This window comes from Botryllus schlosseri, chromosome 10 (genome assembly GCF_051294905.1).
Source record: "Botryllus schlosseri isolate E-star chromosome 10, Bs_hap1, whole genome shotgun sequence".
In the NCBI taxonomy this organism is placed as follows: Eukaryota; Metazoa; Chordata; class Ascidiacea; order Stolidobranchia; family Styelidae; genus Botryllus; species Botryllus schlosseri.
Genome location: NC_137245.1, coordinates 10,429,890 through 10,454,896, shown reverse-complemented (window position 1 = coordinate 10,454,896; position 25,007 = coordinate 10,429,890). Strand labels below are relative to the sequence as shown.

At 38.9% G+C, this 25,007-nt stretch overlaps 1 protein-coding gene across 2 annotated transcripts in view; it reads right to left on the bottom strand.

The window, feature by feature from the left end:
• LOC145449090 (uncharacterized) overlaps nt 1-25,007 on the bottom strand; it is a 131,381-nt gene that overhangs the window by 22,487 nt on the left and 83,887 nt on the right. For both annotated transcript variants that reach the window (XM_080327559.1, XM_080327560.1), the window contains 3 exons: nt 19,206-19,317; nt 15,482-15,623; nt 15,284-15,419 (listed from right to left, as the gene is read on the bottom strand). In XM_080327559.1, the coding sequence (XP_080183685.1) occupies nt 15,284-15,419; nt 15,482-15,623; nt 19,206-19,317 (390 nt within the window). The remainder of the gene's footprint in view (nt 1-15,283; nt 15,420-15,481; nt 15,624-19,205; nt 19,318-25,007) is intronic.

Below are 25,007 nucleotides of genomic sequence, written 5' to 3'. Positions count from 1 at the left end.
ATTCCAAATTACGGCGAGTACGACAATGATATATCGTTATTCTTATGGACGCGGCGATGGTTCGTACTTTCGGGTATAGGCTGCGGGCGAAATGTCGTACTTTCAACAAAAAAGGCGTGAAAATAGTTTGCTAAATCTAGGAATTACTCACATGGTAATGTTTGAGTAATTAGATTACCCCAGAGCCGGCGTAGACGGTGATTCGAATACCAACAATAGCCGCGTTCACATATTAACACTCCAAATAGGTGTGAAATAGTTTGCAAGCCCTGCGATCGCTGACAAGATAATGTCTCGGACATAGCCATCTTTCGCGGCTTCGTGTTACAGGCATACCGATCGCTCACGTGGTGAAAATTTAGTAAGCAGTTTGTCACAGAACTCGATTTCACTCGTAAGATTTAATAAGTAACGAATGACAGAACCACCAGTGTCGGTAACTTGAATAGCGACAAATTGTCACTTATTTCTGATCCAACCCTAATCCTTTGCGATGTTGGCGTTTATTCAAAAAGGTGTGAAATAATTGTAAATCGTACGTCGCTGACACGATAATGCGTCATGCATAACGATCTAGTTATAGTACGGTGTCGGAAACCTTTCGCGAGATGTTCTATAGGTAAATTGAGATAATCCGAAACGAAATATTTTGACTTTGGCGTAGTGTGAATTGAAATAGGATTGACAAACATGACTACCATCTTTCCAAGTACCATTTCGACATTATACGCACATTGATTTGAAACAAGTAATGAAACATTACAACTCTATTCACGATCCAGCTTTCCGTTTGTCAAAGAGACATTTTAACATCTTACCATACTCAAAAGAATTATTCATAATATCAACCAGTGTTAAAAATATAGTTTTCACTTACTTGATTATACCACTACAACTCGCAAACATGAATTAATTCATCCTGGTTGTATTCATATGACCGATAATTTTTATTCAACTGTAAAGGTCGTTACTACACTGCAAGACAAAGTATTTACTAATCGGTACATATACGACTTGACAAAACCTATTACATTTTGAGTATACGAGATTTGAATGTCTGAACAATAACTGAGAAATAATTTATCACAAGTGAATCCGTATATTACAGCGTAAAAGATGTTGGAATGTCAGCAACTCTGTACGGTCATAGTTACTATCACTAATTTACCCAGCCAACTCGTCATGATCATTCCTGAAATCAACACAAATATGTCCACTGACTTGAGTTAACCACAAAACAGCGTCAAGTTTTAAATCCACTTGTAGCTTACGGCTTATTTGAATGCGGTTATGTTTTGTTGTAATTGAGTGTACGGAAATAGTATTACATCTCGACATCTTACCATCTTACCATATTCAAAGAGTCAACCACGAAAACATTGTCAAGTCAATCCGTTTGTAACTTACCCAACCAACTCAAGCAGTATCAGTATGAAAACAGCCAAGCATACACGAGTCCATACAATCGCTACAATCTAAAATCCATATCAAGTTCGGTTTTAGGCATATACCACCAACTCGTCTTTTTTGTTCAACTTGAAAAGTCGTTACTATTCTTTAAGATAGAGGAATAATTTCTATGCGGTATATTCTGCAAGACAAACTAATTACTACTCGGTATATTTTGTAAGACAAAAGTAATTACTTCTCGGTGTCGGCGACTTGAGATTAACATAATATGTTTGAGTATACTAGATTTGACAGTCTGACCATCGTAGTTTTTTACAATCGAACACAGGTGTTATATCAAAAATTATCATGATGTAAACATAGGGATTGACACATTGATTTGACATATGTAATAGTTGATCATGACTTGACTATTAAATTATTTGCGTTAATTAGACCCGGCGTTGTGGTAAATGTTACGACAGCAACAAACTTTTCAGTACCGTTGTTATTAACATATTGAGTTTCTGAGTGTCTGAAATGTTCTTGAATGGAAAATTATTCCACCTTGGTACATATCACCCTGCGTATCGCGGATATCAGAAGATATTTTACAAATGTAATTGTCTCCACTAACCAAGACTAAAGATGAAACAACAATTTCTTTTGTTAAACAATAACCGGTACAATACTTTATCATCGTAATCAACAGTGAGAATTGAAACACTTTCGCACATTACCTGGTGTCAAGATATCACACTAGGTGAATTGACATACCACCATTTGATTAATGCTTAATCCGTTCACATCATTTCACACACACTTTGATCATTACAAAAAAGCAAATTGGAATATGTTTGCTAGGCACCACCTATTCAACTATACTTGAGTAATACAGAAACCTCTCAGCATTAATAAAATCGAAATGTGCGCTACACCGAAATCTACAAAATGTGTTTGTATTGCTGTTCGTAGTAGCGATATCGATTTGAACCTCCATCATCTAACCAAACTACTGAGAGTCGTTGTCAATTTACATGACGTTCACTGATTACATACTTGAACTATTTGTGCAACGCACACGATCAGAGAAATTGGACATTTTTCCATTGCCATTCGTCAAAGTAAATGTCGTCACAATAGTCAGTTACTAAAAGATCATATACTTGTATGTGATTGAATCGCCGACAATTAACTCGGTAAATCAAACCCCCGAGAAATTTCACTCAGTCATTGGATAGGAAACAACGTCGCTTAATCGGTGTGAGTCGTTTTTTCTAAATACTAATCATATCTGTCCAGCCAAGAACAATTTTCACTCACTTGGGTAACGAAACCAGTGTCCAATATCAATACAAGATATTTTCGTCACACAAAAATAATCAACTTCACTCGATATTCCCGTACTACGAAACTGTACAAAGGTTACATGTTTTTGTATGACATGGAATTAATACCGATCGAAGTAACCGTATTGGAAATAACTTTTAAACAAACACACTCTACGTGGTTAACATTCTCATCGATTCTATTGTGATTAATGTACTTCATGTGATCTGGATTCATTTCAATATGGCTAAACATTCAACCTCGACGGATACGAATTGTCACACACTCAAGTAATATCATACCAAATAGTTATTTGCAAGACACAGAAAATTTGTTTTGGGCGTTTCGACTTTTTTACTGGAGATACTCATCACTTCGCTTAATACAATCTAGATTTAAACTCTATCGAACCTTTGGTGTCTATCGTTTTGCTGGATACGAATTATGTTAGTCTAAGAGTACACAATTTTTACTATCTTGGGTTATGAACTTGGTGTGTTAACGATCATTCAATATTTTGTAGTATCAACTAGCTACTTCGTAGGATACGAATGATCATCCTCACAACTCTTACAAAAGTACGAAGGATATTTACATCACACAAAGTAATCGACTTTACTCGATATCCTCACACTACGAAACTGAATGGTTGGTTTGACTCTACAAACTGTTCTGATGTCGCAAGAACTTTTTCATACGAATGGTTACGTATCTAAATATTCAAATAATCCAACACACGACTATAGTACTTACAGAAATATCATAGTTCTTGTAACAAAGTTGTATAAGTATAATGTTTATCGTAAGTCCTACACAGCCATGATATCCGTCCGAGTTTGACTTTTAGAAAACATTATACCGACATCGCGACATCTTTCAAAATTAAAACCACGGTGACTGCTTCAGAGACCTACCAATGATATTGCAGTAATACAGTTACTTCCACAAAAGAGTATGTATTCGACTTACTTACCACAAATCTAACGCACAAAACAATTTACTTTACTAACGAGAAGCACCGAGCCTCACATCCAAACAACTAGAAAGTGGAACTATATTAAAAAACGTCGCTAACCTTTGTGCACCAGCTGTAAATCACACAAGCAACATACTTCAAGATTCTGGTTATTGAAAAACGTTAAAGTGTTTCTCCTGCACCAAGTCGTTATGTTGACGAAAGCGTATATTGTAATACCATGATCGATTTGCATTCGTTGGTCACAAACTGTCACTACTCTAAATAATTATTTTTCACTCAAACACAAAAGCATACTTGTCGCCAATCGTTTTCATCAAGCACGAGTTCAAGAAGCTTACTTACTACGACATGAATTGTTATTTTTATGTTGTGTAAATAGGTAATAATATTTTTTTTGGTAACACTACATCAACATCATCGAGTTATGCTAATAGATTTACATGTGGTTTAATCGAAGTACACAGCACAGTCTAATGTAGAGTCATCTCTATTGTACAGCAACTCGGTAATCGAAATGCATTAACATGTAAACAACGATCTTGGTTCGTCACGCTAAAAATATCTTTACTGTCGCAACAGTCTGATACTCTGCACAAGATGTGTAAATCCTTTTCACACTCGTAATAATACACTAACGGGATACCGACGTCAAGCAACAACATCACTAAACATACGATACCTACCCAAGTAAAAATATCATTTTCACCAAGAGGTCAGCCGTTACCTGTGTACAATTACCATTTGTCCTTGCGGTCTAGCGTTACCCGAGTAACAAAACCGTTTTCACTTGGAAATATATTTTTTCCCTGGGTAACAATCCTTTTTCACTTGGAAATATATTTTTTCTCTGGGTAACAAACCTTTTTCACTTGGAAATATATTTTTTCCCTGACCAACAAACCATTTTCCCTGACCAACAAACCATTTTCACCAAGCAACAAACCATTTTCACTTGACGATCCACCGTTTACCTGAGTAAAAATATCATTTTCTTTTTGAGATCCGGCGTTTACTCAGTGTAACAAACCATTTTCACTTGGAAAAATACTTTTACCTAGAGTAACTAATCATTTTCTCCTGGGTAACAAACCCTTTTCGTCTGGAAAACTATCATTTACCTGAGTACCAATACCGTTTTCACTTGGAAATCTATCTTTTCCCTAGGTAATAATACCATTTTCGTTTTGAAAACTGACACACACACACACCGGGCAATTTGATATTTTTGTATATTGTTACAACAGACGGCGACAAAATATACACCAACAACGACTCCATACATTTGTGTAATCAAATATTCAGTTGCTCTGATGCATCCCATCAAAATCATTGGTTACTCGCATGCAATAGCAATGTGCTGTTGTACATCGACATGTATGTTTCCGGAATTGGCGAATAAAGGGGTTTCCGATATGTCCGTGATGTCCGGGTTCGTGCTTTGGATTTTCCAGAGTCAAAATATCTGAATAAAACACCTCCTCGACTTTGGTAACTGGTTGGTACACGGATAATGGCGTTCGGAAAGCGGATGAATTTATGTTCTTCATCGCGCTAACAATTCCGGGTTACTTTGAGTTTCCTCGGGCCTGTTTACTATATTGTGTCTTTACTGGTCAATACATGTCGCTCCAGTCAGCTGCAACCGGATCACTAATATGAGAAAGTGTGTGGGCCTGATCCGGATATTCACTCATGAACCAACGACCAATATTCAAGTAAACATGTTACAGACCGTGTTTTGTCTCCATGAAAAATACCAATGCATACACCATCACATCAAGTACGTCACGATTTTTCACAAGTATTCGCGTAAACGAGGTGTACAATGTACATACAATGTGTCGGTGTATAAACATCATGGAAAACAAATTCATGTTCTCAAGTATCATCATGCGCCGACTCTGTACATTCAATGTGGGCATAGATGACTTGGAGACAGGCAAGCAGCCATATTTGGACGTAACATGGTCTTAGTATGAACCGCCTCAACCCAACTTGTGAAAAATGAATCTCACACGAGTACAACCCTTTCACGGGTTCACACCTTGATTTTGCAAGATTGTCTGGATTTTCAAGTAGACTTGTATCGTGATCCAGACTTCGACATAATCGGTTTGCGTAACTCGCTCAATCCCTGCGTACCTGCTAACTTTTTCGCCGAGACCACATTGTTTCACCTGGTTTTATGTATTTGGCGATCACCATCGTTATCAATCTTTCAGGCGATGAATATGCCGGATGTTGCTACTCCCACATAACGACTCCAGCTAAACATCGTGAGCAGTGACTCCGGATTGAAATCGTAAACATGGACTCTCTGTGTGTGTGTGAATCTCGAGTTCGCTTACGATTTGATAATGTAATCCAAGGTGTATCTTTGTGGGTCGAAGACTGATTTCGTGTTAATCACACCACAAGAGGGTGCTATCTCGTAATTCTACAGGTCAACATAAACCGCGGTTGGAAACTTTTGGTCTAGTTGATCCAGCTACGTATTGAAACGGTGTACCCACACAGACAATTGAGAAAACGTTGTCGTTGCCTGACCATATCCACGAGTAAATATGGGACTACGCGTAACGTTTCATAGATTCCTCTGGCCCCACACCGTGGTTTTACGACACAGACAAGATGCAGCGGTGGAAATATTGAAAATGAAAAACGATACCTTGGTGACATTTGATTTGGATTTTACACCTGATGAACCATACACTCGATTGGTACATTGGGATGACAACTCTATCGTCGAGGTCGAGGGAAAAGAAATGTACAGATTTGTTGGTGTTGTGGATATCCAGCGAAAATCAGGGTATATGGTTGTGTATGGTTCGCATATTTGACTGAGAATATATCGGTATGCATAATACCCTGTTCATTGTATCATACCATGTGTCATCTATGCCCACATTGAATGTACAGAGTCGGCGCATGATGATACTTGAGAACATGAATTTGTTTTCCATGATGTTTATACACCGACACATTGTATGTACACCTCGTTTACGCGAACACTTGTGAACAATCGTGACGTACTTGATGTGATGGTGTATGCATTGGTATTTTTCATGGAGACAAAACACGGTCTGTAACATGTTTACTTGAATATTGGTCGTTGGTTCATGAGTGAATATCCGGATCAGGCCCACACACTTTCTCATATTAGTGATCCGGTTGCAGCTGACTGGAGCGACATGTATTGACCAGTAAAGACACAATATAGTAAACAGGCCCGAGGAAACTCAAAGTAACCCGGAATTGTTAGCGCGATGAAGAACATAAATTCATCCGCTTTCCGAACGCCATTATCCGTGTACCAACCAATTACCAAAGTCGAGGAGGTGTTTTATTCAGATATTTTGACTCTGGAAAATCCAAAGCACGAACCCTGACATCACGGACATATCGGAAACCCCTTTATTCGCCAATTCCGGAAACATACATGTCGATGTACAACAGCACATTGCTATTGCATGCGAATAACCAATGATTTTGATGGGATGCATCAGAGCAACTGAATATTTGATTACACAAATGTATGGAGTCGTTGTTGGTGTATATTTTGTCGCCGTCTGTTGTAACAATATACAAAAATATCAAATTGCCCGGTGTGTGTGTGTGTCAGTTTTCAAAACGAAAATGGTATTATTACCTAGGGAAAAGATAGATTTCCAAGTGAAAACGGTATTGGTACTCAGGTAAATGATAGTTTTCCAGGCGAAAAGGGTTTGTTACCCAGGAGAAAATGATTAGTTACTCTAGGTAAAAGTATTTTTCCAAGTGAAAATGGTTTGTTACACTGAGTAAACGCCGGATCTCAAAAAGAAAATGATATTTTTACTCAGGTAAACGGTGGATCGTCAAGTGAAAATGGTTTGTTGCTTGGTGAAAATGGTTTGTTGGTCAGGGAAAATGGTTTGTTGGTCAGGGAAAAAATATATTTCCAAGTGAAAAAGGTTTGTTACCCAGAGAAAAAATATATTTCCAAGTGAAAAAGGATTGTTACCCAGGGAAAAAATATATTTCCAAGTGAAAACGGTTTTGTTACTCGGGTAACGCTAGACCGCAAGGACAAATGGTAATTGTACACAGGTAACGGCTGACCTCTTGGTGAAAATGATATTTTTACTTGGGTAGGTATCGTATGTTTAGTGATGTTGTTGCTTGACGTCGGTATCCCGTTAGTGTATTATTACGAGTGTGAAAAGGATTTACACATCTTGTGCAGAGTATCAGACTGTTGCGACAGTAAAGATATTTTTAGCGTGACGAACCAAGATCGTTGTTTACATGTTAATGCATTTCGATTACCGAGTTGCTGTACAATAGAGATGACTCTACATTAGACTGTGCTGTGTACTTCGATTAAACCACATGTAAATCTATTAGCATAACTCGATGATGTTGATGTAGTGTTACCAAAAAAAATATTATTACCTATTTACACAACATAAAAATAACAATTCATGTCGTAGTAAGTAAGCTTCTTGAACTCGTGCTTGATGAAAACGATTGGCGACAAGTATGCTTTTGTGTTTGAGTGAAAAATAATTATTTAGAGTAGTGACAGTTTGTGACCAACGAATGCAAATCGATCATGGTATTACAATATACGCTTTCGTCAACATAACGACTTGGTGCAGGAGAAACACTTTAACGTTTTTCAATAACCAGAATCTTGAAGTATGTTGCTTGTGTGATTTACAGCTGGTGCACAAAGGTTAGCGACGTTTTTTAATATAGTTCCACTTTCTAGTTGTTTGGATGTGAGGCTCGGTGCTTCTCGTTAGTAAAGTAAATTGTTTTGTGCGTTAGATTTGTGGTAAGTAAGTCGAATACATACTCTTTTGTGGAAGTAACTGTATTACTGCAATATCATTGGTAGGTCTCTGAAGCAGTCACCGTGGTTTTAATTTTGAAAGATGTCGCGATGTCGGTATAATGTTTTCCAAAAGTCAAACTCGGACGGATATCATGGCTGTGTAGGACTTACGATAAACATTATACTTATACAACTTTGTTACAAGAACTATGATATTTCTGTAAGTACTATAGTCGTGTGTTGGATTATTTGAATATTTAGATACGTAACCATTCGTATGAAAAAGTTCTTGCGACATCAGAACAGTTTGTAGAGTCAAACCAACCATTCAGTTTCGTAGTGTGAGGATATCGAGTAAAGTCGATTACTTTGTGTGATGTAAATATCCTTCGTACTTTTGTAAGAGTTGTGAGGATGATCATTCGTATCCCACGAAGTAGCTGGTTGATACTACAAAATATTGAATGATCGTTAACACACCAAGTTCATAACCCAAGATAGTGAAAATTGTGTACTCTTAGACTAACATAATTCGTATCCAGCAAAACGATAGACACCAAAGGTTCGATGGAGTTTAAATCTAGATTGTATTAAGCGAAGTGATGAGTATCTCCAGTAAAAAAGTCGAAACGCCCAAAACAAATTTTCTGTGTCTTGCAAATAACTATTTGGTATGATATTACTTGAGTGTGTGACAATTCGTATCCGTCGAGGTTGAATGTTTAGCCATATTGAAATGAATCCAGATCACATGAAGTACATTAATCACAATAGAATCGATGAGAATGTTAACCACGTAGAGTGTGTTTGTTTAAAAGTTATTTCCAATACGGTTACTTCGATCGGTATTAATTCCATGTCATACAAAAACATGTAACCTTTGTACAGTTTCGTAGTACGGGAATATCGAGTGAAGTTGATTATTTTTGTGTGACGAAAATATCTTGTATTGATATTGGACACTGGTTTCGTTACCCAAGTGAGTGAAAATTGTTCTTGGCTGGACAGATATGATTAGTATTTAGAAAAAACGACTCACACCGATTAAGCGACGTTGTTTCCTATCCAATGACTGAGTGAAATTTCTCGGGGGTTTGATTTACCGAGTTAATTGTCGGCGATTCAATCACATACAAGTATATGATCTTTTAGTAACTGACTATTGTGACGACATTTACTTTGACGAATGGCAATGGAAAAATGTCCAATTTCTCTGATCGTGTGCGTTGCACAAATAGTTCAAGTATGTAATCAGTGAACGTCATGTAAATTGACAACGACTCTCAGTAGTTTGGTTAGATGATGGAGGTTCAAATCGATATCGCTACTACGAACAGCAATACAAACACATTTTGTAGATTTCGGTGTAGCGCACATTTCGATTTTATTAATGCTGAGAGGTTTCTGTATTACTCAAGTATAGTTGAATAGGTGGTGCCTAGCAAACATATTCCAATTTGCTTTTTTGTAATGATCAAAGTGTGTGTGAAATGATGTGAACGGATTAAGCATTAATCAAATGGTGGTATGTCAATTCACCTAGTGTGATATCTTGACACCAGGTAATGTGCGAAAGTGTTTCAATTCTCACTGTTGATTACGATGATAAAGTATTGTACCGGTTATTGTTTAACAAAAGAAATTGTTGTTTCATCTTTAGTCTTGGTTAGTGGAGACAATTACATTTGTAAAATATCTTCTGATATCCGCGATACGCAGGGTGATATGTACCAAGGTGGAATAATTTTCCATTCAAGAACATTTCAGACACTCAGAAACTCAATATGTTAATAACAACGGTACTGAAAAGTTTGTTGCTGTCGTAACATTTACCACAACGCCGGGTCTAATTAACGCAAATAATTTAATAGTCAAGTCATGATCAACTATTACATATGTCAAATCAATGTGTCAATCCCTATGTTTACATCATGATAATTTTTGATATAACACCTGTGTTCGATTGTAAGAAACTACGATGGTCAGACTGTCAAATCTAGTATACTCAAACATATTATGTTAATCTCAAGTCGCCGACACCGAGAAGTAATTACTTTTGTCTTACAAAATATACCGAGTAGTAATTAGTTTGTCTTGCAGAATATACCGCATAGAAATTATTCCTCTATCTTAAAGAATAGTAACGACTTTTCAAGTTGAACAAAAAAGACGAGTTGGTGGTATATGCCTAAAACCGAACTTGATATGGATTTTAGATTGTAGCGATTGTATGGACTCGTGTATGCTTGGCTGTTTTCATACTGATACTGCTTGAGTTGGTTGGGTAAGTTACAAACGGATTGACTTGACAATGTTTTCGTGGTTGACTCTTTGAATATGGTAAGATGGTAAGATGTCGAGATGTAATACTATTTCCGTACACTCAATTACAACAAAACATAACCGCATTCAAATAAGCCGTAAGCTACAAGTGGATTTAAAACTTGACGCTGTTTTGTGGTTAACTCAAGTCAGTGGACATATTTGTGTTGATTTCAGGAATGATCATGACGAGTTGGCTGGGTAAATTAGTGATAGTAACTATGACCGTACAGAGTTGCTGACATTCCAACATCTTTTACGCTGTAATATACGGATTCACTTGTGATAAATTATTTCTCAGTTATTGTTCAGACATTCAAATCTCGTATACTCAAAATGTAATAGGTTTTGTCAAGTCGTATATGTACCGATTAGTAAATACTTTGTCTTGCAGTGTAGTAACGACCTTTACAGTTGAATAAAAATTATCGGTCATATGAATACAACCAGGATGAATTAATTCATGTTTGCGAGTTGTAGTGGTATAATCAAGTAAGTGAAAACTATATTTTTAACACTGGTTGATATTATGAATAATTCTTTTGAGTATGGTAAGATGTTAAAATGTCTCTTTGACAAACGGAAAGCTGGATCGTGAATAGAGTTGTAATGTTTCATTACTTGTTTCAAATCAATGTGCGTATAATGTCGAAATGGTACTTGGAAAGATGGTAGTCATGTTTGTCAATCCTATTTCAATTCACACTACGCCAAAGTCAAAATATTTCGTTTCGGATTATCTCAATTTACCTATAGAACATCTCGCGAAAGGTTTCCGACACCGTACTATAACTAGATCGTTATGCATGACGCATTATCGTGTCAGCGACGTACGATTTACAATTATTTCACACCTTTTTGAATAAACGCCAACATCGCAAAGGATTAGGGTTGGATCAGAAATAAGTGACAATTTGTCGCTATTCAAGTTACCGACACTGGTGGTTCTGTCATTCGTTACTTATTAAATCTTACGAGTGAAATCGAGTTCTGTGACAAACTGCTTACTAAATTTTCACCACGTGAGCGATCGGTATGCCTGTAACACGAAGCCGCGAAAGATGGCTATGTCCGAGACATTATCTTGTCAGCGATCGCAGGGCTTGCAAACTATTTCACACCTATTTGGAGTGTTAATATGTGAACGCGGCTATTGTTGGTATTCGAATCACCGTCTACGCCGGCTCTGGGGTAATCTAATTACTCAAACATTACCATGTGAGTAATTCCTAGATTTAGCAAACTATTTTCACGCCTTTTTTGTTGAAAGTACGACATTTCGCCCGCAGCCTATACCCGAAAGTACGAATCATCGCCGCGTCCATAAGAATAACGATATATCATTGTCGTACTCGCCGTAATTTGGAATATACACATTAACTAAGGACCAATGACATGACTATTTACTTGATACATATTCAACACCGGGCGAGAGATGCCTATACCCGAAAGGGCGATATGCCGACGCTCCCATAAGAACACATGGCGAATCACCACCACTGCCTATACGCGAAAGTATGACATGCGAAAGTACGACGTGCGACAGATGCCTATACCTAAAAGTACGATGTGCCAACACGAGTTTCCAATACGACATGCCAACGCAGCCTATACCTGAAAGTACGACGTGCGAGCGCACCCATAAGAACACATTACGATGTGCGACCGAGAGGGGGGGTCCAAAAGTACGATGTGCCACCGCGAGTTTTCCATACGATGTGCGACCGCACCCATAAGAACCCCTGCCACCCCCAGAGCGATCATAACTACTACTGACGTGGGGTCAGGGGAGGCAAGTGAGTCAGTTCGTCACCTGTCGCCCAGTGTTGGGATGACTCGAGTCATGACTTGACTCGAGTCAGACTCGAGTCAACTTTTTCGTATGACTTGACTTGACTCGAGTCACTTCGGAAAAATGACTTGACTTGACTTGACTCGGAGCTTCAAGAATCTCCATTGACTCGTGACTCGGAGCAAAATTTACGAGTCAATTTCAAGTCATCAAGTAAATGGGTTCGAATAAATCTCCGCATATTGTGTACGTTCGGATTGTTCGAGATACGCCGGTGTCACCGGTGAGAACAACCGCTCATTCACTGATTCGACGTTACACTATCCTCCATTGTTAGATCACAAATAAATTGACCGCAAACTAAACAATCACATGCAGCTTACGTTGTCGACGTTGTAGTAGAAGATTAATCTAAATAGCACTGTGTCTCTGTTTCTTAAATGGCCCAATGCTTACGTTGCGCATTGCTCACATTTACCAACCTCTTGTATGATTTACATCGAACAAATATAGTTTGTGCGTTTATATTCTCACGGATGTGTAGATGGTTAGTGTATTAGGATATTGTACCATATCAATTTGTTTCAACTTCTCGGAGCTTCGTATTAGGTCCTATATTTTGGCTGATAATAACTGACTGTAGCATGTAGGTGTACAGTTACTCACGTAATTTATTAGCAGTTCTACGTGTGCGGGAGGGATACAACGTCTTTTTGCATGTATATTTAACTATAGAAATTCGTTATTTGATACAAGATAAATGATCAATTAATCTGTCTTTCACACAGCTAGCAAAATGTAATGACTTTGAATCATCACTCATCTTCGAAAATTCAATTTGACTTGAATTGTGACTTGACTCGTGACTTGACTTGACTTGACTCACCTCCAAAAAAAACAGTGACTTGACTTGACTCGAGTAAACATTGAAAATCGATTGACTCGACTTGACTCGAGTCAAAATCTGCAATGACTCGAGATGACTCGTGACTCGAAGGTAGTGACTTGATCCCAACACTGCTGTCGCCACGAAAATTGTGAAATCTCCAGTTCATATTGGTATTTTCTATCGATGTTCATGAATGGCTGAATTTCGAGCATTTTACTCCGTAAAATAGGCGATTTGCATATTTATTATTTGAAAATAAAGCCCGAAACGAGAGGTTATATGCACAGACGAGCCAAGCTTCGCCATTGATACCGCAATCCATCGTAAACGTCCTTGAGAATGCTCATAGTTCAATCGTGGCTAGTGTCAGATAATAAGACATTAGGATAGCACAGAACAGTATCTGTAGCGTAGGCTACAACTGAGCCTCGACCAATATGATGATTTTACAAATACATAGCCTACATATGTTGCAACTGGCATTGAGAGTCCGTACTGTATGTTTGTTTGTTTTATTGACATACCAACAGTGGCGCTTTTCGCCTAGTACGGCCATGTGCGCCACGACAGTAACATTTGTAATAATTCATTGTCTTTGATTTTTTGTCATCTTCCGGGCGACTTTTCACACTCGCACTCTTTCACCATCGGCCTGCCTCGTTTTCATGCGCCCGTATATCTTGGTCCATACTGACGACTTTCTTGCGCGGCTTGCCTACATCTGGACTTTTCAATGCACTGCGACTGCAGCGAGGTCAGCGATGAGGGGCCCAGAGAATCCTCCGACACATAGAAGTTGGTCCGACCCGGGATTCGAACCACTGCCATAGGTGTTGTGACGCTGGTGCTTAACCAACTACGCCACTCGCTTCTCTCTAAGCCACTCGCTTCTCTCTAAGCTGGGCGTATGCGGCCTCGCACTGCCGACAAAGTCGCCGCGCACAGAAAAATCTGTGTCGCTCACAAGAAAGTCGATGTGATGACCTCATTTTAGTCATTACGCACTGTTGTCCAAGAGAAGTGCGCGCAGACTCGTGCAAAATTAGAGGGAACATTGGTTGTATCATATGGATAGTTTCAGAAAAGTGAGGGACACATATGTTTTGCCCGCACTACATAAATAATGAAGCCACAATACGGAGGTTCGCATCGAGCAAGTACGACGGTGAAGATATCGCGCCAGAAATTTCGCGACGGGTCAAGAAACGCGGTAGCGGGAGCAGGCCGAGGCTTATCCAAAATTAATTTAATTGCAGCTCCATTACCGTGACTTTGTGAAGAAAACGGCAGAAGCCAGCAAAATTTTTCGATCTGTGCTTCAATTTGAGACAGCGCCATTTTTAGAGCACAGTCCCCCTTTAACGTGTCATGTGTTAATTCTAAAGACTTTGGTACAGTATTATAAAGCGCGTCTCTATCCTTCATAAAGCTTTTTTCGATTGTGCTTTCCTCGTCCCTCAAACCATTCGTAATTCAATTCATAGATCGAAAATTGATGAAGTTCAAAATCGATTTCAAAAATACTACTGAGAAAATCAAGGAGGAGAAATGGGAAGTATGTTCTAACATATGAAGCAAACGAATAAGTAGTTCAATAGACCATAAATATTTGAGTACTCTTTTTGAAGTGGTATTGTCGTTGGAGGAATTTCAATCAAAATGAAAGAATTGTGAGCACATACAACTTGGTAAAACAATTACAGACGCTCTCCCTTTCTGGCGAGCCACCATCGTTCGTACTGTCGTAGTGATGGTATTGCTTACTTTCTTTAAGAACTTTTATTATCCAACCCAAAACAGCTCGAACAGAAGTGTAATATCCGGCGTCTTTACCACATCCGTGTCCCCAACTTGTTATTCCTGTTTGTATCCAATATTTGACATCACCGGCAGGAGATGCCTACGAAAAATACGGTTACCAACGAAGCATAACCGTATCCGCGGGGCAGTATTTGTTATTACCAGTTCAACCACCGGACTCCCGTTATCTCCGATACAACTGTCTATTTTGTGTGTATGGTTGCCACCCAGCCCGCAGAACATACGACTGGTAAATGTGATGTAAGGATTGAATTTCGGAATTCCATTGGCAATGCTGCGGCACCTGGAAGAAGTGTTGAAGATAGTCATAGATGTTCCTACTCGTATAGATATGAAAGCGAACCGGGAAATGGTATTCACGTATATACTATAATTGTAGCGTTCAAAGGAGATGTAACTATACTCTGAACAAAAACTAAATTGAAAAATTTGAAACTTAGTAGTGCTAAGTCGCTTTGCTGAGAACCAGTCATTTCTGACGGCCAATCCCAGACTTTGACTTCCTAATAAACCATGACAATTATAAAGTTTACGAGATGGGATTAAAACAGAAAACCCTATAGCAGGGGTGGACAGACCTGCTTAATGCGCGAGCTGCATGTAATAAAATGTTGGCTTTAATGGAGCCACAACAAAACAAAACAAAAAATCAAAAATGCGAATTATGACGTCGCAATGAAATAGAGGCTCTCGAGTGAAGTCTATTATTGTATGGTGATGCGGGCTGCTGGTCATAGCCTACGTCTCCACCTGAGCTGCAAGGTGTGCGAAATCAGGCTGAAATGACGTATAAGCAGTGCATAACTAAGTAATGCAACTTTCCCCTTAATTTTACAAGTATTACGTGATCCATAGGAGAGAAAAAACATGAAAACAATACCAATATTGCTAACACGTGATAGAATGCATCAATTTATAACCAGGTTAAACTTTTCTAGCAAAATGGCGAAAAACTTGTGAAATCATTATTTGGTATAGAGCCGCAATCAAAGGGGTAACGAGCCGCATGTGATTCGCAAGTCGCAATTTGCCCACCCCTGTCCTATAGTGATACGGAGACATCATGGCGTGATCTATGATTTTCCGCAGCAGCATATAAACTGACAATTCAGTAGTTGACAATGGTTACGCTTGCATCAAATGAGTTTAAAATCGCTGTATCATATCATAATATTACAGGAAAATATCCTTACATGCCGCACAATAACCGAACAAACCATCACGCAATAAGGATACTCGGTCACCGCAATTGGTGTTCAGCCGATTTGTAACCGCGAAAAATACCTCAGAGAGAGAGTCTTTATTTTCATCGAACCAAAATACATAGCAAACGGCAGTGATGGTGGTACAGAAAATATGCGTGCACAGTATTCGGTATTAGATAGGAATGATCGGTAAGACCGTGAAGGTCATCTAGTCTGATCACACCAGCATCAAACAGGTACACTTGACTCTGAACAGTCTGGCTGTAAAAAATGTTTAGTTAAGAAAGGAAAATAGAAAAAAAATTAAACAATGGTAGCAAATGATCAATGAAGCAATGTCTGGGCGAGGTAGGGCAACAGTGTTAGTGTAACGACAAGAGGTGATCAAGTAGGACTTTTTTGAATCTATTATAAGGCAATTCACAGATATGTGGTGGTAATGCATGCCAGATGATAGGTCCCGAGTAGTCGATAGATCTCTTAGTTAGGTTGTTATTGGGTGGGGGTAAGTAGATGTTTCCTTTAGACGAGGATCTCGTGTAATGGGAATGGACATGTTTAGCAGGTATGAAACAGTCATCAAACACAGGAGGCAGACCATTGGAAAAATATTTGTGAACAACTTTTGATACTTCGATGCGATATAGTTCATCAACTCGCAAAATTCGATGCTTACGGTAGTAAGGCGACAAATTGGTACGTAAAGGTACAGATGAGATCAGCCGTATCGCACGGTTTTGCAGGGTTCGAATTCTGCACAAAAATGTTGTGCATGCATTTCCCCATACTACGATACCATATTGCAGATGAGAGTGGAAAAGAGAGAAGTAGAAGGTTCGTAGTACTGATCTGGAAACCAAAGATTGGAGACGGGTCATTATTCCCACACATCGAGCTAGTTTTGATATTGTGCATTCAATATGCTGACAATTTGAAATCAATGGTGATGCCGAGATATTTTGCTGAGTCACATATCGAGATTTGTTTATGATCGATGTTCAGTTCACAGTGAAATTATGACTGGCATTATTTAAAACGAGCACCTCGGTCTTATCTGCATTGAAACTTAGTTTGTTTGCTTGCAGCCATCTCGACACTTTTGGGAGTTCCCTATTCACAGATGCATGCAAATCATCGACTGTGTTGGAGGTTATGAAGAGGTGAGTATCATCAGCAAATAGCGTTGTGCGGAATAAAGATGCATTAACAATGTCGTTAATATAAATGAGGAAAAAAGTCGGTCCAAGGACTGAGCCTTGTGGCACCCCTCAAGTTATATCTCTGGTAGTCGTTCTTAATGTCCCCAGTTTAACAAATTGTTTGCGGTTTGCCAGGTAGCTTTCAAGTAGAGTTGCTGCAATACCCCTGATTCCATAGTGTTCTAGCTTGTATCTTAAGATTCGGTGGTTAACTGTGTCGAAAGCTTTGCGGAGATCGATAAAAATGCTGCAGCCACTTTTTTTGCTTGATGGTTTTGTAATGGTCAGGGTTGTAATGACTCGAGTCATGACACCTATACTCGAAACAGGTACCAATCGATTTTTCGTAATTCTATACTCAACAATGGATCCTTGACGCATATAGGCGTCTTCTTATAGGCGATGTTAACGTGAATTCCAGCTAGAACGGAAATCGTTAGGGGCACAAAATCTTCCACTTTGAAGCAGGGGAACCGATTGCGACGTAAAAAGCAAATGACGTCACATAAAAAAAAACTTGGAAAGCGTTTTCAGTTCAATCGATATATTGTCTTATTACATGTTCAAGGCACAAGTTCAAAGTAGGAAAACGAATGTAATCGTTATAACGTTTCCGCATTGTAATCGTGATCGTTATCGACTACTTCGAGATGTTGTTGTAATCGTAATCATAATCGCGTCATTCAGAAGTACTCGTGATCGCAATCAATTATATTGGTGAAGTAATGACCCCATGTCTGGTTAAATGTGCATTCATTGTGGTGGAATGAGTCCTCAACCACCCTATAAACTGCTTTAGCTGATAAGTCTGTTTCTTGTATGGTTGAACAATTGGTTGATAGGTAGATTGGTTAATTGGTTAGCTTAGAAACATATACATTACGTTGTGCATATATTTCGGATATGTACGATTCCTACTTCTATTTTTTTCAAATACCGTATTGTGTAATTCATACAGCCACCTTTATTGTTAGTGCCACCAGCTGTTTTTGGTTCTAATATGAGGAACCACTGTCAAGATCTAAATCATGTGAAATAAGTAATATTATTACCTGAATTTAGTGTTTGTAAAACAGGTTGTCGTTTTACCTGTTATATGCCATCAGCGGCAATTTTGATATTAATAACTTGTACCAAAACGTTTTTGGAGCTGCATTATACTTGAAACCTCATTTATGAGTCGACGTGATTTACATCTGGATTTCTCAAGCGATGTGAATTACATGTTAATATTTTCATACAGATTGCATCTCGAGAAACCATTTCTAAGAAAAATAAACTTTGATGGCGATTAATGTTATTGAAAATACCGCCGAAAGGTAGATGCAAGTCATTTCGTTTACGAATGACAAATTTCACTATCGGGAAATGTTGGCTAAGAACGTAAATATTCACAATATCAAATCTTGCGTCATTAATAACGAGAACCATCATTTCTTTCATCAGCACCTTGGAACTTACTTAGTGTCATCGAAGATATTTATCACCCCTTCTTGCAGATGATCGGCCCGTTGTTTATTCTCTTCGGAGTTCGAACCGAAGCCAGTGATAACAGCAGCTCTACCAGCCTTACCTATAGATAGGTTGAGATAAGTAGGATAAAAATTTGAAACATCAACATGCATTCGGTTGCGGAGTTTTAACAGAAGCTCAAGACTGACTCCTACATCTCTCTCACTATTATATTTCAATTCTTGTGAATACGTCGTCTGCGACTTGTCTGTCTAAATCCTAGACGTCTCCAGAAAATGTAATTGTGATTGAATTTTAGAGTAACCTAACTAATATTGATATTTATTATCATGATTCATAGTTAAACCAGTAAATACATCAACAATTCTAGGGGCAGCCTATCCCCTAAGGCAGAGGTCTCAAACACGCGGCCCGCGGGCCGCATGCGGCCCGCCAGAGCATTTTGTGCGGCCCGCGAAGGCATTTTAGATTTTTATTAATTTGACAAAATATAAGTGTCACATATATCTTTCCAGGTTATAAAGTGATAATTCCCTCTTAAATTGCTCCGAAAGCCTTAAACTATTCGTCAAACTTCACTATCACATCAATTGCAAACGCTACCATGCAGTGGAACTTTCACTATTTTAGTAATTTCCAATTCATGATGACAAAACCGGACCCTTAGACGATTCTAGACTGAAATTTGTGAGTTGGACTTGAACGCGACCTTTCTTAGAATTACTCGGACTCGGACTAACTCGATGGCAAAATGAAAATGACTCGAGTGGACTTGAAGTGACTCGGAATGCCGTAAATTTGTTAGAACCATGGACACAACAAACTAATCGCGTATCAGGGGAATAATAATAGATCAGAAGGTCGCAGCTTGGTATTTCGATAACTAAGCAAGTATAGTTATGGCAACCATTAGCAATCTGTTAGTTACATCTTTGGTCGCTAAACCATGTTATTAAGGTCACTTAAAGGTACCGAGTACCGTAGTGGTACGCTCCAACGATGTAGCAGCAATGGGCCGTTCGCCATTCCGACATTTCAATCACTTGGACACATTCATTAATATATTTATATTTTTTCTGCTCCTATATTTGAAGATATTTGACCATGAGATTAATAGCCTACTTATCAGAAGTATACACGAATCCTGGATTGGAATTACAATGCTCAACTTAAAAATGTTTTGATATCCGATCAGTCTCTATTATCAGTCTGTTGGATTTAAAATATTCATAGTAGCTGAAAATTATAACCTGATAGCTTTTATGATGGCATCATACATTTGTTCGCCCATATGGTGTCTATATCTTATAGTTAATATATATCAAATACAACCAGGACCGTAACTGCCGCAACCCAAAATCCCCAATAGGGGGGGGGCGCTCGAAGGGGGACCAAAATTATTTCGTGAGTTAGCATAAATTAGTATTTTTTTGAAAATTTATGCAACTATTTCAATTTTTTCCCCTAGACATATAAAGTTTTAGGTCATGTATCGTGCTACTCTTAGAAGTGTGCCAGAACGATCGGCAGCGAGAAATCCTTGGCCGAAAATGACTGCCCTTATGCTGACCGAAAACTTCGTTATATATACAAAATACATATAGGTTTAATTGCCCATAGGCGCTTAAACGACTGGCGCCGAATGTTCCCGTCTTGGCGACCTGAACCTCACAAGACAAATACCATCCCGCAGGGAAAAATTATAAGCCAGTGAAGAATACCAATTTTAAATCGTGTTATCTTTTAGTTTAGTACGTTTGGGTGATTCTATATATTTTATATAGCAGACAGGTCACGGAATAACATTATGTAACGAAGTCATACCAACGGATCCGCCCGCCCGAAGATGTTTAATTATTATTTACGGGCCCTACAGTTTCCAAGACACCTCACTCAGCTCTACCGGTAAATCTGACTACGTGAGCGGAGAGGACAAGAAATGGATAGCAATATATATGCAATTCCCGATTTTATCATGAATTATCGTAAATTTTCGCGCTACGCGCTGACTCACTCAGCTATACAGCTATTATTTCGTGGCAGAAGCGAACAACGTGATGGGGGTCGGTTTGTCACCCTATGGGAGCCCAAGACTCAAGTTATTTTTAAGCGGGGCCTGACGAAGTGCTGTTCCATTCCTGCTAACGGGTAAACATACTCCCGAAGATGTTTAATTATTATTGAGTGGGCCTATTTTTTCAAACACCACCTCACTCAGCTCTATTGGTAAATCAAATTAAATGAGCAGAGAGAGGATAAAAGTTGATATACATGCAATTCTCGATCATATTGACCGATTAAATGATGAATTAGAGAAATTTCTCGCTCTTCGCCCATTTTAGGCGAGAAAGCTTACTCACTAAACGGCCCCCAGAAGTAAGGTTTATCACCCTGTGGGGGGCCAAGACCAACGTTTGGGGGGGGGGGCTGACGAAGTGCTGCTACGACCCTGAGTACAACAACAATTCTATTCAAATAGTTATAAATGTGATGATTCTTTTCGTGCCAGGCCTAAATTGATAAAAACGTAAATCACCTTTTGACGATGTGTGTTTACTGTCAGTCTGCTGGATCCGCTCACTTTCAATAGGACAATTCATTCCCGCCAAATAAGGCCTACTTGGAAAGACATAGAATACCCCTATAAATGCTGCGGCCCGCGGCGTCGTCAAAACTGGAAAAATGGCCCGCGAGCACATTTGAGTTTGAGACCTCTGCCCTAAGGAAATGGTGAGAGTGAAGTAAACCTTCAAAATTTCAGCAAGGTTAATTTTCTATGCAAGTCATAAGAGGAAAGCTAAAATAGAGGAATTTCTGTGGATAAAGAATTATTTGACTACAATTTTCGACGTATAGGGATAATTGAAGATCGAAATAACCGTAATCAAGTGTAAATCGGTTCAATGATGGGTACAAACTTTACCGTATAATATGTACAGTACACTCTACAGTCACCGATAAACGAATCATCTGGATATTCTCGATTCGTGCGTTTCCTGGTACCATTTTTATATGCTTCATGAGTTTTTTGCATACGACCCATGTAGCACCAATCACCACAGCTGGGGTTCTTCGCTACTATCGGAAGACTAAAAAAGGTCAACAACTTTCAAGTGGCCCGCGCCATGGTTCGTAAATCTCACTTGGCTTTTTGGGCAAAAAGGTTGGCCACGTCGGCTTAAAAAGATTTGACTATCTTCGAGATCCTAAAAGTTTAAGAAATCTTAGATTACAGTCATGTTGTGTATTTGCAACCTAACATTTCTGAACATTACATTATGAGGTCTGGGTGATATGGTTAATTTTCTGTTTCCTTTGCTTGTATGTAGCCTAATGACAAAATAAATGAATTTCCTTTCTTTTTCAGTTTAATCATAATCATTAGTATATTATTATGGGCTGTTATGCCATATTTCGCTGTCTGTTATGACTGGTACATCCCACAGGACTTTTATTTAGACGTTTTCTATCGTTGCTTTGTCCAAGTGGTAATGTTGAAATGTTTAATTATTAGTTATTAATATTCAGTATGGTTATCAGTATGGTGATTATACATATGTGTGTTACAAGTTGCAATGAGAGCACGTGCTATTCAATCATGTCTGAACAAAGTGAAACGAAGCAGATTGTCAATGTTATTCTTAAAGAATGAGACTACGGCGGAGTTCGAATTACGAAAAGTGCAACTGTCAAGAAATGCTTACCAGGAATTCAGCGAAGGATTAAAGGGGTACTGCGCTCTAAAAATGATGCTGCCTTAAATTGAAGTGCAAACCGAAAACAAATGTTAGCCGCGGCTGTTTTCATCAGAAAGCCACAGTATGAAGCTCCAATTAAATGAATTTTGTATAAGACGAACGGACGCGGCTGCGCATCATCCATTCTTAACCTGTTGCGAAATTTCTGACGCGATATCTTCATCGTCGCTCTTGCTCAACGCGACCTCCATATTGTAGCTCAATTTCTTTATGTTGGATATGGAAAACATATGGTGCGACACCAAGTTTGCTTCCAAATGATACAGCAGTACCGTCTCTCAATGTCACTTGCAACATATGTACAATCACCAAACTGTCGAGGCTCTGTTGTACAGTAACGATACCCTGCTGTGCCAATGCCGTCTGGTCGAATGGGGAATTAATGTAGATGCATAATTTGTATATTAACGAATGCACAATTTCCAAAAATGATATAACGAAGGTGATACCGATTGTGCCTCACTATTATTATTGTGAAATGATAGCATTTTGTAGTGCATGCGGTACAGTACTGGGACAATGTACAATTTGTACATTGGCCAAGAACGTATTCGGTGGCCGTGACTTTATTCGGATAATTCCCTGTACTGGAGAGGCCAGCTGATTCTAATATTTATACTGAATTAGAATGCGTCCTTGAGAATGATCATTCTTCAATATTGGCCAGTGTCAGATCATGAGACACTAGCTTAGCACAGCACAGTACCTGTAGCATACAACCGAGCCTCGACCAGTATGGTGATTATTAGGGCAAGTTTTTGCAACTTTTGCAACTTTTTTACAGCTTCCGGCAGCTTTCTAAATACTCGTAAGATATGTAGAATGCTGTTTTAAGCTGTTTGAAGGAATCTTAAAGTGCAACTTTTTTCCATATTTTTCATGCAACTTTTTCGATTTTTCATGAAAGTATTTTCGATTTTGGTGAGATACACGGCCAAATTCTACTGAAACACCGTAAATCAGCACCGAAGTAACGCTTTTACGGGTATGTCGGGAGCTGAGCCGGAAAATTTACCTTTTCTTTAGTCAACCGAGCAAAATGGGGTCAAAATGCAACTTTTTTCGAAAATCAATGAATAAGTAAAACTTTCCACGGATTTAACTGAAACAAAAACTTGCCCTAGTGATTATACAAATACATAAATAGGTTGTAAGTGGCATTGAGAGTCCGCGCTGTTGCATCATATGGATTATGGAAGCAGAATGAGTGACACATCATATGTTTTCCACGTTATACATAAAGAAATGAAGGTACAATGTTGAGGTCGCATCGAGTAAGCGCGACGGTGGAGACATCGCGCCAGAAATTTCGCAACGGGTTAAGAAACGCGGTGGCTGGAACGTAACGTGTCTTATGCAAAATTCATTCAACTGCAGCTCCATTACGGTGGCTTTCTGAAGAAAATGGCTACAGCCAAATTTATTTATTCGATCTGCCCTTCAATTTGAGAACATATCATTTTTAGAGCGCAGTGCCCCTTTAAGAACCTATATGATGAGCGGTTGCGATACCACACGTATCAAATGGCCGCGTAGTTCAAATATGGCGGTTTTCTGCGGAAACTGACTGCTGACCAAGATTTTTTTCTTTTTTGCAGCGTTTGGGTAAGGTGGAAGTGATAAACGGCTCGCTTTCAAAGAAACATGTTTCAAAACAAGTGCGAAAGCAACGATAGTCAGAATAGCGAGGCATTCAAAATAGAGACTATCATGATAACGAGTCATCGCTGGCTTAACACGAACTAACCAGAAACCAGCCCCAAGATCAAATCGTACCTTATTCGGAATGCTTCGCTCGCTAATATGACACACGCCATTCCCAAGCCTCGCTGTTATGACACTCGCTGCACAGGCTGGACCAGATGTGCTCAGCTGGCTTAGTGGGCGATTAGTCGAATAAGTTCCGGAACTACTGGTGGCCTACATATTTTTGTTCTTCGGATTCATCATCACGCGATTTACATTCTCACGACGGGATTGAATGAATATGTATTCATCAAGCATGTCTATAATGTATAGTATACGTACAAAA